At 43.2% G+C, this 19485-nt stretch overlaps 1 protein-coding gene across 7 annotated transcripts in view; it reads left to right on the plus strand.

Annotated features, from left to right (window-relative positions):
• Window positions 1-19485, plus strand: part of LOC144178986 (glycoprotein antigen BM86-like) — a 77549-nt gene that overhangs the window by 41739 nt on the left and 16325 nt on the right. For all 7 annotated transcript variants that reach the window (XM_077707142.1, XM_077707143.1, XM_077707139.1 and 4 more), the window contains 6 exons: window positions 2950-3081; window positions 3244-3378; window positions 4017-4142; window positions 9693-9781; window positions 10496-10548; window positions 12145-12284. In XM_077707142.1, the coding sequence (XP_077563268.1) occupies window positions 2950-3081; window positions 3244-3378; window positions 4017-4142; window positions 9693-9781; window positions 10496-10548; window positions 12145-12284 (675 nt within the window). The remainder of the gene's footprint in view (window positions 1-2949; window positions 3082-3243; window positions 3379-4016; window positions 4143-9692; window positions 9782-10495; window positions 10549-12144; window positions 12285-19485) is intronic.

Genomic DNA, 19485 nt, shown 5'->3' on the forward strand with positions numbered 1-19485 from the left:
CTCTCTGGCATTAAAATGCATTATTATCCTAAAGGGTGCAGTAACTTTTTCTATCACCCTTAATGATGTAGCACACCTCCCTTTCTAAGCATCAACTTTACTTCGTCATATCAAGTTGAAGCTAGACTTTCAAACAAAAGGTTTTCCGAAGTCTGTTGCTAGCGCATTCCGACTTTTTTTAATGCGTATTTTCTGGCCTAGTGTCCCCACAGCCGGGACCCAGTAACGCCCTGGATTTCCACAAAAATGGGGATTTGGCGGAAGTTGAACCTTTAATCGTTATAATAGCGTAAATGACAACATTGGTCTCAAAAAATTTTTAAAATAAAATATAAAAAAATTAGAAGAAATAATATTTTATCAAAAATTCTCTGACAAAATAAAAAATATGCGCCTGATACATCTCCCGCAAAAACCGCATAATAAACAAAAAGTACGCAAAACAACGCTCAAAATACGAAATAAAAAATAGCGAGATGGCGAGCAGTGTAACGCCCTGCATTTCCACAAAAATACTGGTTTGCGGGAAATTCCACCTTTAATCATTATAATAGCATAAATACAGTTAAGTGTTCGAACAAACTTTAAAAAACATTAGAGTAAGCAAGAATACAAAGAAAAATTAACGAAAAGGCTCTGAAAAAATCTAAAACCTATTATTATTATTATTATTATTATTATTCATCTCCCCACAATACCGAAGAATAAAAAAAAGTCTACGAAAGAACGTCCAAAATAATCATTGAAATATTGCGAAAAAGGCGAAAAACCATGCGTTTTCACAAAAATCTGATATGGCGGAAGTTCTACCTGTAATACTTATTATTTTTTTTTTTTTTCAGAATCAGAAAAAGAGTTTATTTGTTCGTTGATCATGTATACATGAGTGACAATACAGAAGGAGGTCCCAGAGCCAAGGGCTGAAAGGGGACCTCCTGTGAGTAAGCGCATAGTCAATGGTACATGAAATATTGGCAGTAGATTAAATAAATCAACAAAATTAACACATAGTCAACGGTAACAGAAGACCGGTAGTTGCATATTGACAATTACAAGAGACAATGTGGTTACGGCTGTAGAAAAAATTCAAGAAGACCTCTTTTAAATATATGCAACGACGAAGAGAGTTTAATGTTAGTTGGCAGGGAATTCCAAAACACGAAAGCGGAAAAATTGGCAGTTTGTTTTCCATAATTAGAGTGTGCATTAGGTAACAGCAAATTATGATTAGAGGCAAACCTAGTGGAATTTACGTTAACACGACTTGACCGGGTGAAAAAATTCAGAGGTACCATGTTATGTAGTGACTTAAACAACAGGATTGCTAGGTTATAATGGAGGTAATTTGTAGGACAGAATTTTGAAATACCGAGAAATAGAAAAAATAGAAAGAAAATAAAATTTTAACAAACATGACCTGATCAAATCAAAAATACCCATACTCCTTCCCATACTTCCGCGCCTGCCACTTTCTATTTCAAGGAAGACACGCCAGATTTGACCTCAAATAGGGTTAGATGGAAGACAAGAAAATGAAATTGGTCGCTTCCAGTTCGCATGGCCCCCCATCTTCTCATTTAGTCGGGTTATTGTCAATTATTGTCAAATATTGTTGTGAACTCACTGAATGTTTTCTATTTGCCTGCAAAGCCCCCCTTCACGCCCCCTCCCACCCGATTTTTATCCGGCACTGCGGCGTGTCGGCTTCATGCAACTTGGCCTTCCACCTCTTAATTAAGGTTGCTGACCCCTGTTCTAGTCTACTAAGCGCTAATTGGGATAGATGAGGCAAGATCGCACTTGAATACAGTGCGAGCAAACAAGGAAACAGAAGGGCCACTCAGTTCGCTCGACCGCTTTGTTCCATGGCCCCTGCTTTCGGAATCACAAAATAGATATCAGGCTTCTGACCATCGCTTCATTTTTACTCGAATCCACGGTACAATAAAAATGTCAGCCAGCGCTGAACCACGCAGTCGTAACGGCGCCCGAAACCAGCACCGTTTAATGAAAGTGCACTCAGAAGTCCACAGGTACGCAAAAGCGTGGCGTACCGCAGCAGACGACACCGTGCGGGCCACCAGACTCGCTGAATTTTCCGCACAATCGTCGCCGATTGCGTTGGTTTTATGGTTTTTGATCGGCGGTTGTTCAAACGTCTTTGTCACCAAGTGTATTAATTTACACATAGATCTCCCACCTCAAATTCCACTTCATAGGATCATCGCTAAACCTGGGAGTGGCAGATCGCCATCGCCGTTTCAGCAGCTTCCTCCAAGATATAAACTTATTTAGCGTTGCAAAGCTTCTAGCTTCTTCCCCTTTTGCCAGGTCGAACGCCGGAAGAAATCGGACGCGCCGGGGATGGGCTGTAGACCATTTCGCAAAAAGAAAAAATCGGTACTACCGCGCCCATGTCGCTTCTGTGAACACTAGAGGCGGCTATGGAACCCCGCAGCTTTGTACTAACTGGAAGTAGGTTTGGCCTCCTGTCGTGCAGCGCCGCCTGGACAGCGCATGAAGCCTGTAGCCCAATATTTGTCTTGGGCATTTCGTAACGACGTCGTTTAAACTCTCGACATGCCTACTGACTTTGTTCTAAAATAATTCTGCAGTTCTGAAAAAAAAAAAAAAAACAGAGAAAAATGTTGTCGGGGCTTTAACATTTCTCTTCGAACAGAGATAGTGAGGGCGAAGATAGGATGATAAGGTATCCCGTTTTATTATCCAATGGTCCTGGTGATGGTGTTCACTTGCGGCACCTATAGTAGTCGACGCACGAGTAGCCGAAGTTTTGCAAGTGCGTTAGCTCGTTTAAGGGCCGCACGTTCTGCGTGAAACCAATGACCGCCCGGCGAAACAATGTCAAATATGTCTTACAGAGCATCTCGCTATAGTGGTGTTGATTCTTTTCACTCAAGATTGGTGCCTGTTTCTTTTCTTCAACAGACGCCTGTTCTGCGAAAGAAACAAAACTTATTTGTCCTAACGGATGCCATCCAACGCCAGGAAGCAGTACAGCCTACCAATGTCGATGCCCTACAGACCGGGAAATTGCAGAGGACGGCATCTCGTGCAAGGGTATGTAATAGACAGAGAGAGATCAGGCCCACGCTAAGCGAGCTTGCCAACACAGTTCCTTAACCCTGCCCCGTTCCAATTTTTGTTTATACTGCACTCGTTTTTACCGAGTTTCCTTGAATTCCGAGATTAAATGACAAGTGTTTGTTTTCTGTCTTTCAGTTGTTTATAAGGAACGCCCTTGCGACGATGAAGAAAAAAAGGCCTGCCGATCAGACGAGTACTGTGAGGTTCGAGACAAAAAAATCAACTGCCGTTGCAGGGTTCACGAACATTTGTTAGATGGAAAATGCTCAGGTGAGAGAACGTTGTACCTTGCCTTGCTGGCCCCATGATTGAACCCAAAGCAGGCTGCACACACTTCGAGTCACAGATGTTTTTTTGGTTGGCTCAGTCCCGTCTCTCCACATACGCCGCCGTGCTTTCCCAAGTTAAAGGATCAGCCTCATTATAGGATCAGCGGCGACATGACCTGCACTGCATATGTTCGCGTATGTATAGCGCCCCGTGTTTCAAAGCTCCCGCTGCAGAGTGAACCTGGCCACAAGTTGAGATCGCAGGAGGAAGGATAGGATTACGCAAAAATAACAATCAATGAAACGTTTCGTGGTCAGAACGCAGGAATAAGGGGAATAAAATTTTAAGAATGGGAGACTACTCCAAAAAGTTTTTGCTGTCCACAATACTTTAAACGCAGTGCGTTAAGTGGATTTTGAAACGCTTTACACGCGGGCACAATTTTCACGAGCTTTCGGCGACAGTAGCATAAACAAAGCGCAGGTGTTCTGCTTTCGATGTTTTGAATTTTAAGAAGCACCATCCGGCAGCCTATTTTCAGTCATACGGGAATATCACGACAGCGAAAGGGAAGTAGTAACATTTTATTTTTACACGTCAAGTATAACTGTTCCCCGTTCTTTCGTCCCTTCACTCAGGAAAGTGCGGCGCGAACAACTGTCACGAAACATTTTCATACTGTGTCATCTACGACGGAAAACAACAATGTAGGTGTCCATGGAAGGACTGGGAGAAAGTATATATATCCGACAAGTGCACACTGAGTGAGTATTATAAGAGAAGAGGGAAGCGTCCAAACGGCTTGCCGGGTAACGACATTGTTGTAACGAATTCTAGGGCGCAGCCCTTTGGCGGCCGTCTCTGGGCTGAGCCGCGTCGTAGTCGTAGCCGAGTAAAATATGGCAAGAAAGAGAGAGAGCGAATAGTGAAAGAAAGCAAAGCAGCAGAGTGTCGCGAAATTGTGAGGGGAGGGCGGGTTGCCGGGGCGGAGAGAGCGCTCTCCGAAAGTGTGCGGTATGGGAGGGGGGGGGGGCAGTATGGTGTGCCAGCAAGAGACCCTCGTCTGCGCGACGCTGGCGAAAACGTGAGGGGGGCGTGCGCGTGAAGGTGGTGGGCGTTCCCTGCCTAAGAAGCTGGTCGCGGTCCATTCCGGAGACGCACTTCGCGCCGCCGACGCAGAGGCTCATCATCGCTGCCGTCGAGACAACCAACGAGTACGTGCTGCCTCAGCGCACTGCTGCTGCGCCCAAATCGCCAGCCAATTTTTGTAAAGACGATAGTCATTCTTGGGATATTTAAACGCAGAAATTTCGGTCTGTCTGTATGTCGCTCTCTCTGTCTGTCTGTGACTCGATTAATCCGGCCAAAGCGGAACTGAGACAGCGCAATGGTCTTAAATACCCAGAGCAAAATCTAGACGTCTAAGTCCGGGTTAAGGTTCATAGTTGTCAGCTTTTTTTATTATTGAACAAGAACAAGACATTACGCAAGTATGAGGCAGAAAATGAATGCATGTGTGATATGTGCAGTGTTCCTTTAATAAAAAATTCACGGGTGCTTGGTCTTTGCTCTAGCAAATAAAATACTACATCAACTGCAGAAAACCGTCGCTTGCTGTTGCCCGCGCTACCTGGCGGCAATAAAAAAAACAGACGGCAACAGCAACAAAAGTTTCCACTAGATAGGTTCAACGTTCCGCTTGGAACGATCGTGGAGTAGGGAAACGTCGTTATATAAACGTTGGAGTAGGCTGCCTCGATTCACGCGAGTCTCCGCAGTACGGCGGCGCTGGAATTGAGGCGCCCGACTTGGAGCAGTGGAACGTGGTAAATGTAAATTGACTTCATTAAACCTCTAGTGTATCATCTTGGGAGGAACGAGATGGGAGACGAACAGCATGAGAGGTGAGCGGGACAGAGCAGCGATAGGGAAACATTTACTTGCCAGGGGCGCCAGAAGACTATCGTCTTTCATCGACATTTGCAACGAAAGTGACAGCTACGCGGCCAATGTTTTATATGCAAGTACAATGGAAGTTTCTATGCAAAAGCCTCACGGGGTATTGAAAGAGCATCTCTGTTACGCTTTCTAATGCACAGCATTCTTCGCCGAGTGTCCTCACAACCTGGACCGTGTAATGCTACGCCTTTCCACAAAATGAAGATTTGGCAGAAGTCCCACCTTTAATAAGATCCACCTTTGATAAAAAGCGTAAATGCAGATTATTGGTTGGACGAAATTTTGAAAAACCAAAAAATAATAAAATCAGAAATAAGAAAACATAAAAAACAAAATATCTGACAAAACCGCAAATATACATCTCGTACATCTCTCGAAAAAAACCGAAGAATACACGGTGAAAGTCCGCGAAACAGCGCTCAAAATACGAAATACAAATCTGCACAAATTCAGACAATTGTCTCCTAATGTTTACCATTCTTATGCCGCGAGTCTAGAGTGTTGGTTCTTTGCAGCCAAATGTTGTGGTTTTTCTACGTTCTGTCCGCCCAATTATCTCCACTTAGGCTATTATACGGATTGCAAATGTTACTTCCGGGAATCTGCATGTGCAAATAAAGGGTATACTGATCGCCATTTTCGCTATTTCTTGTATTTTTCTTATCTTATGACTTTTCAAAATTTTGTTCATCTAAGCTATTATAACGATTAAAGGTAGAACTTCCGCGACATCTGCATTTTGTGGAAATGCATACCGTGGCAAGGTTCGCCATTTGCAATATTTTTTTTTCTATTTTATTTCCTGGCTTTTCAAAATTTTGTTCGACCAATTTATCACAATTTGCGCTATTATATAACGGTTAAAGGGGAAACCTCCACGAAATATACATTTTTGTGAAAATGCAAGGGGTTACACTGTTCGCCATCTTCACTACATTTATATTTTTCTTAGTTTTTGAATGTTGAAAATCGTGCTCGACTAATTAGGCCTATTTCCGATATTTTAACGAAAATGGCTGGAACTTCCGCCAAATCTGCATTACTGCGGTAATGCAGGGCGTTACACAATCCTGGCAATGGGGATAATCGGCAAAGAATGATAGGCATTAAAAATGGCGGCATTGCGAACCATGTAGAGCCTTATATTTCCACAGAAATGCAGATTTGCGGGAAGTTCCACGTTTATTCGCTATAATGGTGTAACTGGAGGAAATTCATCGGATAGAATTTTCAAAAAGCAAGAATTAAGAGAAATCATAACTTTTAACAAAAATTATCCGACAAAATCGAAAACACGGATCCTGTACATCTCCCCCAGGGTAGAAACGCCCGTGTGTACGAGATTTCGGCGCACGTTAAAGATCCCCAGGTGGTCAACATTAATCCGTTGCCCTCCCCTCCGGTGCGCCTCATCGCCTGCTTTGCGTTGGCGCATTAAACCGTACAGTCAAGCGATCAATATTCTCCCCAAATAACAAATAATTAACGGTAAAAGTCTTCCAAAGCACGGTCGAGATACGAAATAAATGGTGATAAAGACGGAAAACCACGTAACACCCTTCATTTCCACAAAAATGCAGGCTTGGCGGAAGTTCCACTTTTCATCGTTATAGTAGCGAAAATGGAGATAATTGATCCGACAAAATTATCAAAAATAAAAAATACAAAAGAAAGAAACAAATGTGTAACAAAAACCATCGGACAAATTCAAAAATATGCATCTTATGGATCTCCCCACAAAACCAAAAAATCCACAAAAAGTTCTCAAAGCAGCCCTCGAAACACAAAATAAGAAATGCCAGAATTGCCAACTGTGTAACGCCCTGTATTTCTACAAAAATGGAGATTTGGCGAAAGTTCCACCCGAAATCGTTATAGTACGGTAAAGAGAGATAATCCGTTGGACGGCCTTTTGAGAAACCACAAAATAAAAAAGAAGGGGGGAAAACATTTTAGGAAAGATTACCTGACAGAATAGAAATAACCATGTTATACATCTCCCCGTAAACCCGAAAAAAAAAAGCCCGCAAAAGAACGCTCAAAATCAAAATATAATAGGTAGAAATTGCGAACAGTGTAACGCCATGCATTTTCGAAAAGATGCAGATTTAACGGAACTTCAACCTCTAATCGTTATGATAGCGCAAATGGCGATAATTGGTAGGAGGGAATGTTGAAAAACCAAGATGTACGAAAAATAGAAAAAATGAAATTTAACAAAAATGATCTGACAAAATCAAAAATATGCATCTTAAGAGACTTCCACAACAGCCGAAGAATAAACGAAAAAGTCTGCAGAAAGCTCTGAAAATGCGAAACAAAAAATGGTGAAGACGGCGATAAACCGTATAACGGCCTGCATTTCTACAAAAACGGAGAATAGCAGATTTTTTTTCTTGAAGCACACTTTTACACAGCTCACAAATATTTGAAGGCATACTAGTTAGATTTTCTTTAATGAATCCAAATAACAGAAATATCTAGGTGCAAGGACATCACGTCCATATCTCCCGCGCATTAAAATAAAAAACCTGAAAAACAATTGTTTTTTAATGTCACTGACTGCATAGAATGCAGTAGCCTACGTGTTTTCACGGATAAAAATTTTCCGAACAGGCTCTTAGAACTGCTAACGCTGTTTCACGTCATTGTTAAACAATAACCCAGCTTCCCTTACTTAACATCGAGTACGATGATATTTTCAGAGAAGCTGGCTGGCATTCCCTATCGCAAGACTAAACTTCATAAAAGTCTCGATGCCAGCAGCTCGATTTGCACAAACTAGCTCTGGTTGAGCGATTATTTGTGAGCTTCTGCATGGCTTCCGTATATCTTGCGCGGGCTTCTAGATTCTACCGTGATGCCCGGCCTTTCAACCCACTCCCTCTGGCTGGCGCTCCCGATGCGCGGCTCCTTCCAAAGAGCGCGCAACTTTACCTATTTTCCGAACCATATGTTGGAAGCGAGTTCTCCAAATAGCTGACTCCGCACGTCTTGTTCGTGACTCCGCCCACCTTCGCTTGGCGCCAACTTCCCCTCTCCCCATTACGGTACACCTGTGCTTGGCGCTTGCTCTCCCTCTCCGTCTGCGCTTAAAGGGGCCATACAGACAAAATACAATTTTTTTTATTCGAAAGATTTAGTGTTATGTAACGCGCGCAACGCTTGCCCGGCAGCAAATGATGCTGTCTTGACTAAGAAATCAATCAAATTATGTCAAAATTTTGATTCTCCTGCTACATGGTGTGTTTCCGTCATGTTGGCCATGAAGTCATAAGTGCACACATTAAAACAAATTTCTATTACGTCATTCGGCTCTGCAGCCTTGGTTGCCGTCAGTTCTCCCAGATGGCGCTGCCATGCTCAGCAGCGGACCGTTCTCCGCCGTTGTTTTGTTTTTGACCGCATTTGCACTTGGCTTGTTTTTGTTGCTCTAGAAAGTAATCGTTTCGTGAAACATGGGGTATCCTCGACGAACAGGGCCACGTAAGACAACGTTGCTTACGCCGAACGGCCAGTGTCGTGTAAGACAACTCCAAGGCGGCGGTCAGTTATGCAGCTAAAACAAGCATAGTGCGCCCAGCACCTACTGCAGTGCGCATCGGCACTTGTATGCTTAAGTGTATTTTCGCAACTTTAATTCTTTACCGTACCATGTTTACTACTGCAAAATTAATATTTATGACATTTAAACGCAGATAACTCGTTCGGCAAGCTTATGAGCCCTGCCTAATCTGCGTTTGTTTTTCCCGCCCTCAGACAATCGCACAGCTGGGCATATGACATCATAGATTCTGTTGCGGGAAATGAGCTAGTAGGTCGCATGACCGCCCCCTTTTTTGCTAATTATATAGCTTATTTGAGCGAAGTGTGCGTTAATGGTGGTGTCAGTATGATTCAAGCGAGGAAATCTTTCGAATGAACCAAACTTGTGCTTTGTCTGAATGGCCCCTTTAAGGCTTGCTCTCCCCTCGCTAGGCTATGCCCTTTATACAACGCCGCGTACTACGCCGTGTACCACGCCGCGTACCATGCAAGCCTCAAGCAACAGCAGCTTCGCTGATAAGAAATGGATTAAAGCTGCCTTCATGCTGGTTCATGCTGAATACGGTCTTATTTACATTCCCTCTTTAGCGGAAAAAAAGACTCGTGTGTGCAGACGTTTCTCATTGCTTTAGTTGTTCAGATGCAAAAAAGACAGCATATTCTTATGCTTTTTCAGTACTTCTAGGATAGCCGCCTTCGCGTACGATGAGATTTTGAGCGGCAGGGCACATGGTCGCACGCAAATAGAGAAGGGCGCGACGGACAGCATGAGCCTGCATTGACTCCATGTTTACTATATTTGTTTTCAGAACGCCACTATTATACTGTCAGTTTCAAGCCAAACATATCGCTCGATCATGAAGACTGCGACTTCTATCGTCCTCGAGTCTTCGAAGCGGTCAGTATAAAAAGCCTCTTCTGCTGTCGTTCAGTTTTATTTAGTAGCCTTTTCTAGATTTCACCACACCACAAAAACAAATATTTTGTAACAGCAGTTTGTGAGCGCCGTACGTGCGTAGTGGGCTTATAAAATCCGTACACTACCGACTGTAGCACTATCGTGGTACTTGGCAAAGATATTCACGTCTCCTTTTGTATAAGCATAGGCCTTCACATCTTCATACCGGATTTGGTGCTTGGTCACTCTTTACGGAGTAGTCACTTCTTCCACTGATGGAAAACTAACATAAACACAATTTCGCCTGGTGGCTTACCCTGAAGCAAAAAACGTAAACGAGAAAGAGAGACTGTACACAATATAAAAAACAAAGTTGTCTGGAAATTAATTATTTATCCCTTGCGAAACTCTTCTCGTATGCATCGTGTCTGGAATTGCAAATTGTAAGCACTTACGTGATTTCTTAGAAGAAGGCAAATTCTAGTCTGTTATTTATTTCTACAACGCATTCAGACCTGTAGTAGAATTAGGGGGGTGTATTCAAGGGTGTTGGTGTCGTGGGAGAACCGATTTCGGCTGTGAAACCGTATGTAGCAAAAATACGTTAATCTGCGAAGTACGGCGAAGTCTTCTTCACACAACTAAGAATGCGGTAAAGCATAGGATAGTTTGGCAAGTGCACCAACTTACGACATTTTGCGTATTATCTTACAGATGAGGACGGCTCTCGGCTCTCGCGTTCATATGGTGCAGATACTGAAGTGCAGGTGAGTATACGCGTACGATTGCACCAAGAAAATAGACAGGCGAGCACTTTAAATTGGCAAAATAAAAACACAGTACCATGCCATAGGTATCGCAGTGAAAATTCGAATGCCACATACGCGATGGGACTCTCTACTTGCGCGCTCCTAGAGGGAAGCATGTCAGCAGTTTCTTGCCTGAGATTGCATGCTGTAGGATTTACCCGAAAAAGTGAAGTAAAGTATCGCTGTTCTGGGCTGTTTAAAAATAACTGATATATAAAGGTTGTTTTTAACTGTAACGTAGTGAGCAAGAAATGTGCAAAAATGTTAAGAACTGCAGAAACATTGGTTGACGAATAGGCTACTTCCTAATCCGAAATTTGTGCCCAGGGCAAACTGCAGTCTTCTGGGTGACGGCGCATACTTGCTGGGTCTCGCGAAGTGATCCCCACATTAGGGAACGCACAAAGGCGCCCGACATACAATGGCGTTTTCCCGCAGCTCGCCTCCGGGGGGGACCCTTTCTCGCGCCTTTCGCCGTACTTTCATCCTGCGCTTTCCTGCTGGCTCTATCTTCGATAGCCTATTCATTCTTTCGATTATCTAGCAGCGCTTCACCACGGGATGAATGTCTCGCGCCGTCTCGGCATACCACCATTCCCTTCAAACTTGTGCCATACCTTCCTCCTGCTCTTTCCTAGTCGTTCTTTCTAGTTTGTCTTTGGTGTCCCCTGCGTTCGCTCGGATACAATGAGGGACGACGGCACCGTTAAACTACAGAAGCGGGCGCTTAAGTGCTGCGCAACAAAAACACAAACTGCGAGAATATTCTTAGTTGCAGTTCTTCAATGAGGTTCTGAAGATTGAGAGTTGCCTTCTGTGCTTACATAAAAAAATCGGTGACAATACGATAGGTTAGAGAAGATGCATGGCGCATCAATGATTACCTTACATTACTTAGATATGTCATACTAAATCAAGCAGTAAAAGGCAGGGATGGCAATTAGCGTTCCACTGCCGTGCACTGGGCAGCAAACAATGAGTCCGTATCTTTTTCAAATGGCACAATAGCAGATGCGACTGCTTTGCACGCACATAACTAGAGAGGACAAACAGATCCAAGCTAAGAGGAGTGCGACAGAGATAGACGGAGCTGACCTAACCAATATTGGGGCTCCTATAAGGCGAAATACATTCGAAACCCAAGTATGAGTAGCACAAAAGTCATCACTGGGTGCAGTAATCAGGCAAGCGCGATATTAGCAAACAAGAATGGGACACCGACGCCAGTGAAAACTGCGAATAATGCATTGCACTTTCCAAACTCGCAATTCGAAGTCGAGGAGCCCTTGAAAGCTACAAACCGCTGTCGAAAAAAGTAAAAAAAAAAGCCACTCTATTGAAAATAGCTGACCTGTGTAAGTGTGTTACAAATGTGAGTAAAGTTATTTTGTGATGTGGCTCGGATTTTGGTGGTGCACTAAAAAAAGTTTTCTTTTAGGCAATACCGCTCGCAGCGTTTGCTGAAAACGGGCGAAGCCCGTGCACCTTGTTTGCGGAACTTTCTCAGCTTTTCATTTCATCATGTCTGAAAGGAATCCTTCTCAATACACGTAGGAACAAGATTGAAGCCAGGTTGATATTTAACGAGCCACTGCCAGAATTGTTGCGGAAAAAGCTCCAGATGTGCGAATACCAGGAAGGAGAATACTGCATGCTGTACCCGAGCCTACCGATTGAAAAAGGTTCTGCAACTGGTAAGCTTTCCAGAATGTCTTATTTTCTTACAGCTTTCCTAACAAACGTGCTTATCTAGGGATCTTTGGATATAAGAAAGTTTTTCGCAGAATTTCTCCGAACAGACCCTCCCGCCTATATCTAACACAGTATTATTAGGCAGTTTTCCTACCGCCATACACACTCTAAACTAACGTTATTGTATAACCCCGTTCTTGGCGTATAATGTTGCCTTGGTGCTGCTCAATTGCGGCGCAAGAGCACACTTACTTTTCCAAGTTCGGAAAAATTTATAACTGCGTACTTCGTGTGAAGATTGTTGGAACCGGGTACCTATGTTCATTGGAAGCAACAGCAGAAAAAAACACTCGAAGCAACAGAACCCACTGTTGCGCTAATGAAAAAGGATCCCATTCAACCCCATTACGTTCGCACAAAAAATCGAAGAAATAGTTAGGCATTTCTAATTGTTTGTATATGTACTTGAATTAAAATATATATGAAGCGTTGAAAAAAAAGGTTATGCGTAGGTATAAGCTCAATTACAGACACGGGTTGGAGCAGCGTGGGTACCTCGTGCCTAGTACATGTATTGATCATGTCAACGAGCGAGCATCCGACCTTTCTTGTACGTCCGGGGCTGTAATTATGCTGAAATTAGCAGATCACTACGTTGTTGTGGGTCAGTTAACCAAATCCAAATCTTTACAGTCGGATCATACTCATACTATCACCATCTTGGATAAAAAAAATTGACAAGCAAATTACTATCTTTGAGTGGAATTCTTTCATTCTAGATAATAACAATGGCATTGCATATGACAATTTCGTTCGCATCTTAGGCCAGAAGAAGGAGGCGTGTAAGAAAACGGTAGTAATAAAAAAAAAACGGAGGGCTGAGCATCAATGGCTTACTCCTGGTGTATAGGAACTGATAAAAGAAAAAAATATGCTTTGGGCAAGTTGTCGCCGAGCCCCTGACAACACCGCGCTGCGCAGCGAGTTCCGTACAGTGAGAAATAGAGTGACCGCGCAAATTCGTTTGTCAAAGAGGCAATTCTGTAGCGAACAGTTCAAAGCGTCAGGTCGCAATATGACTAAAACTTGGTCCTTCTTAAACAATTACGGGGTAACGAACGTCGGTCTATAAAAAGCACAATAGAACGCAACTTTGTTTCCGCTACTTTCGACCTGGCCAACAAATTCAATGAATCGTGTTCATTGGAACAAAACGATCCAGTTCAGTGTGCAAGTAACAATACACTGCCAAATCTTGTGTCATTGTCCGCATTTATCCCGTTTTTGCCAGAGCCTGATCTCCTTTGCATAGTCAGTAGTTTAAGCCGCAACAAATCATTAGGACTTGATAACATACACATAGGTGATGTCTGCAGAAATATTGGGTATTTAAAAGGTGTTATTTTGTTTATAGTGAACAACATAATTGAACATTACTCTTGGCCAGACAGTCTAAAGTGCGCACGCGTGGTTCCCCTCTATAAAAACGGCAAAAAAAGGACCCTTTAAACTACCGCCCTATTTCAGTAGTATCCTGTTTTTCTTAAATTCTTGAAAAGCACATATAAGGTGATGACTTCCTTTGTAACAAAACATGAGTTACTGAGTGAACATCAATACTGGTTCATCTCCGGTGCGGGCACTCAGATGTTACTTGAAAAGTTGTCTGATACCCTTCATAACAGCATAGATCAGAATGAGATTTTGTTTGGGTTATTTCTTGATGTTAAGAAAGTGTTTAATACTGTGAACCATGGTATACTCTGTACTAAATAATACCGTTATGGCTTCCGCGGACCATTTCTATCTCTGCTTCAAAATTACCTTCGGGATCGTTCTCAAGTGGTGTTCCTTGGATCAATGCTGAGTGATAGTATCAGACTTAAGAGAGGTGTTCCGCAAGTGTATATCTTGTCACCTCTTTTTTTTTAATTTGTATGTTAATTACTTAGCTACTGCTCTTAAAACTTCGAAAATTTATCAATACGCTGATGACACCCTGCTGGTATCTGGCAACTCTGGTTATTCTCTCGCTCTCCCAAATCTTCAAGACTATGCCAGAAGGGTAGCGGATTGGTTCGAAGCATATTAAATAACAATGAACCCTGTAAAACCTGGTTAGTTTGTTTCCGAAATCGACAGAAAACAGTGCCGAACGACTGCTTCATTACAATACACTCATGAAATTGTGCATCTTGCTCCTGTGCCCGTACTGTCCGAGTCGAGTCTGTAAATACCTAGGTGTACATTTTGATGGGGATCTTTCGTGGAACACACACATGGCTCACATATGTAAAAAGATTAGAACTACAGCCTTTATGCTGTACAACTTAAAATTGGTTCAGCCTTTCTCTGTTCGAAAAATACTACCTCAAACTTTGGGTTATAGTGTTCTTCGTTATGGTATGTGCTGTTTTTTCAACTGCTCCGCTGCCTGGAAAAAGAGAGTTAACAGTATTTTAAAAAACATAGCCAAAAGTGTTGTTTATAAGTCACACGTGCTGAATTGTGACAGTGTCCTTTAAGGCAAGTGGTTTACCATCATTCGATACATTGTTTAGGAAAATCGTCGTGCTAAAATATTTCTGGTGTACGGACTACCGAACTCCCAATGTTAAACCTCTACCTCTGCGGCACATACCTCGATATATGACGCCAAGGGTCCGTACCCATTATGGAATGGCTGCGCGGCCATATTATGTTCCTGCTATCTTCAACGAATTGCCAACGAATTGCCTGACGAACTTCAACAACGCGGAAACACTTCCGTGCTGCTATGCTGACATTAGAAACATGCTGAAGTATGTATGTGTATGCGGTGATTGGTAGCTATTTCTTTATTCTCTAATTGTTTTCTTGTGATGAGGAAGATGCCATCCATGTAGCTGAAACCCATGTTGATTTATTGCATATTCGTTTGTCTATTTGTCTTCGTCTCTTCTGTATGTTGGTTGTTGTTTGCTTTCCTTTTTTCTTTCCTCCCTTTAATTTTTTGTCTTCTCTCTTTTTCTCCTTTTTTCTTCTATTTTTTTGTTTCCTTGTCTTTTTTTACCTTCCTCTTCAGTTACCACTGTCAATTAGTGTTTTTTACAGAAGTGAAGGCCATTGCTGCCGGGCGACGCCACACAAGCCTACCTGTAGGCTCTGGCGGCCCCATTATCGCTTCTGTATGTACTCCTTGATAATAAACAAAGATTATTATTGGGCCTTATAGTGCAACTTCCATTACATTGCTCGCCGTGTGCGGCGCCATTCGTGGTCATCAGTACGGACAGATGCACCAACGCTGGTAAAGTTTGGCAAACCTATGATGAGGCGCCTAAATTTTACTGCCTTGCTCTGGACGGGGAGACTGTGTCTAATATACGCATTTCGTGGTATTTTTGTGCAACCTCCATCTTCTCCAAAACTGGAGGTCTGAACCTGCAAAACAGGACGTCTGAATAATTACAGTTCTGCACATTCGGTCGGCGGGTGATCTAGGGCGCATATGCATACTTGATTACGATTGCATAAGTGGGCTCCCATTAGAGCGACATGAAGGCAAAATGCCACCTGGTTTAGTTTGAAAGAACTAGCACTTTTGAACTCTCTGAGGTTTATTCCTGTTACGAGAGGTGTTTTTAACAAAAAGAACTCCGGAGGAGGAAGAAGAAATGAATTTATTCGGTCTAAAAGGAAGGCCTAGTTAGGCCTGTGGCGCTGGAATAATTAAAAATTTGTCGGGCACTTAGGTCTGCTTACGTGCTTCGAAGGCAAAAGCCTAGCGATGACTATTAAGTTATTCCTTTCGTTTCTTTGTTACCTGGCCCGAATTACGTCAGCGAGCAAACTGGCACACGCCACAGCTTCGCTTTGCACAGCTGTTGTGCGCATGTTCTACTCACGGGCCATCACGTTTGGGTGTCACGCGGTACGCAATATTCTACAGCATTTGCGTGTCTAATTCATTGTTTTTCGAATTGTAAGAAGCGGGCACACTGCCCATCAAAGCTCTCGACTCCTGGCCAGTCCCCGAAGTGTGTATGTGGCACAACGAAAGGAACAACACTTTTGTTGCTTTCAGTGACAACCCAGGTACCGATGGTGGGCCTGATTTTAGGCCATTCTTCTAGATTTTTCTTAAGGCTGAGGAAAATGGCACGGATTTATTTCCCGGCCACGGTTGCCGCTTCTCTGGTGAATGTGAAAAGCCAAATCGCCCGTGTGTGTCAATATTTTGGCGCACGTTAAAGATCTCCAGGTGGTCAAAATTAACCCGGAGCCCTCCAGTACGGCGCGCCTCATCGCCTGTGTATCGTGGGCACGTTAAACCGCGTAATCAATGAGACTTTTGTTGAGCTCAGTGAGGATGAGCGGGCTCTTGTTTAGCGACTAATTGCACTTGAAGAAGTCAAGGCGACCATTTATGCCCTGCAGACGCTAAAATCTCCCGGACTTTACGGCCTCACTTCAGAGATCTACCGAAAATTCTTGAGGTTTCATGCAACAGCGTTACATGATGTAATAAGAAGGCAAACGAACTTGACTTTCTGTCTCGTACTGTTTACAAGGACTATACCGTACTATTTTGCAAGAGTAACAATGCAGAAAAAATTCAAAAGCGTTAATGGCTACATGCTGATATTCTTGTGTAACGTGGATTACAAGACACTCGCGAAGGGTCTGGCACGCAGGCTGCAGACCGTAACAAGTCTGATAGGTTCTGAGCAGACTAGCGGGATTCATGAACAAAGCATTCAGACGAACATTCATATTTATCGCCCAGTACTATAGTGCGTGCCCGAAGGTCCTGGGCAGGTTGCGCTCCTTCAAATTGACCAAGATAAAGCAACTTACCGGGTTAGCCATTCTTTCCTATTTGCTGTCCTGGAGGCAGCCGGGCATGAGGAAGCTGTGTATAAAAACATATCTCTGTGTTATTAAAGCTGTACGACCAGGCTAATCATAAACCGTGAACTGCATAGACGTATTCCCATACGATCCACCGGCGCAAAGCTCCTCCCTTTTGTTCTGTGATTCGATAGCGGTTTCGGCTACTGCAGATTGCGATAACGCCAGCCAACACTGAAAAACGCCAGTTATCACTTTTGCCTCTGCCCCTCCACCCCGTGGTCAAACTAAGTACCGTACGCCGCAGGCACGTCACAAAAGGGAGCACCGGTCCTGACAGTCTAGCATGCGTAATCATGCGAACGGCAATTAAACTTACCAGTTCGATATCTAGGAGTAAGGATACGCTAGAAGAATTCTGCCCAATGAAACTGCGTGGAGACATGATTGCGTATAATTCTTCAATGCAAACATGCCTGCTTACTGCAGCCACTAGAAAGCTTATTATTCAATTTTAGTTAATTAGCTAGGCCACCGACAACAATAATGATCACCTAATTCTGTGTCTCCCTTTGCGCATAACCTCACTGTAGTGATGGTCTTCATGTACACCTAAGCGCCTAATTTAAAAAAAATCTGTCGAATTAACTTTGATCACCCATTATATATTTTTAAATTTGAGATACAATTGCGATAAAACTGCCTGTTTTATTATTGTTCAATAGTGCTTCCCCAAATATAGTGCTCTTCTGTATTTTTCTGCTGAAACATTCGCTAAAACACAGAACATCAATGTAGGTAAGAAGACTGTACATCCAAATGTTCCGCTTGAATTTTTTTTGCACAAGACCCGATAATATCTTTCGGGAGTCAGTTACAAGACAGAGACAGGGAATATCCGTTGTAAATATTATCGCCTTGTCCTAATTATGTCATTGTTATCTTGATTGTTCCTTGTATTGTTTTTATATTTTTGCCTGCCTAAACTAGTGGGCGTATAATTTACTTAGAGTGAATAGTCATCAGGAAGTATTCTTTGTTGATGGTGAGTTCTCAGTTAATATTGGGAGTACTCGGAGTGGAGTCTTAATCACGCCCACGCCTGTGTTGACATATAACAGCGAATCAGTTTAGCAAATCGTTATACTTTTGTGGCAGCATATAAAAATACCAAGAACATTCCGTGCCACCTGAGCGCGTGAACGCCAGCGCGTCCACGCGGCGACTCCTGGGCAGTTAAAATACCAAGAAAACGCCGAGCGCTGGTGTGTGTGGGCCTCGCAATGACCGCCCAGCGTCCTCGGCGCCCGCTTGTAAGGCCAAGCATACAACTTAAGGAGATTGGCCACGATAGGTAAAAATAACTCCAGCATTCACCCTAATCGTGGCAACACTACTTGCTCGGAACGAGAAATGCTCCAGCGTTCGCCGTAATCATGGCAACACTTGCTCGGGACGTGCACTCCTCTGAGGTGATATTCAATGATCATTACTTCAAAAAAATGAAGGAAGCTCACACTTATAGCAATAATGGTGGGGTACATGTCGCATTGGCAGCGAAGAAGAAGCAAATATGTGGCAATCGTGGAATTAAAGGAGCCAGGAGCCATGAAGAGAAAACACAAGTTTGGTTTATTGAGAAGATTGCCTGGTTAGAATCATACTGACACCACTTTTAGCGTAAACGTCGCTCAAATAAGCTACATAATTAGGAAAAAAGAAAATGGCCATGTCACCCACTAACTCATTTCGCGCAAAAGAACCTATGATGTCATACCAGACAGCTCGCCGATTGGCGGAGGGCGACAAAAGAAATGCAAATTAGGCAGGGCTTATAAGCTTGCCGAACGAGCTATTAGCGCTTAAATTTAGGGCGCATTCTTTAGAGCCCTAAGATTGGTGGGACAAACAGTGAAAGTTAAGAAAGCACACGTAAACACAGAAGTACAGATACGTACTGCTGTTGGTACTGCGCGTACTATGCTTGGTTTAGCTGCACAGGACTGCGGGGCTTTGGGGTTGTTTCAGACGGCACTTGCCGATTGACGTAAGCGACGATGCCTTACGTGACCGTATTGACGAGCGAGCACCATGTTTCACAAAACGATTGTCTCCATTAACAAAACAAGCCAAGTACAAATACGTATAAATACAAAACCAAAGTACAAATACAAAACCAACGGCAGAAAACGGCCTGCCACGGTATGGTGGCGCCATATAGGTTCACTAACGGTAAACAAGGCCTTGTGAAGTCGTTGCAGATCACGAGAACGCATGATTTAGCGGGAAAAACTAAATTTTAACCTAATTAATTTCTCAGTGAATAAAGCATCGTTTGCATTCGGACAAGCGCTGGGGGCACTATAAAGC

The sequence above is a fragment of the Haemaphysalis longicornis genome, unplaced genomic scaffold (assembly GCF_048455015.1).
Source record: "Haemaphysalis longicornis isolate Haplotype H1 unplaced genomic scaffold, Haemaphysalis longicornis Haplotype H1 scaffold_4, whole genome shotgun sequence".
Classification (NCBI taxonomy): Eukaryota; Metazoa; Arthropoda; class Arachnida; order Ixodida; family Ixodidae; genus Haemaphysalis; species Haemaphysalis longicornis.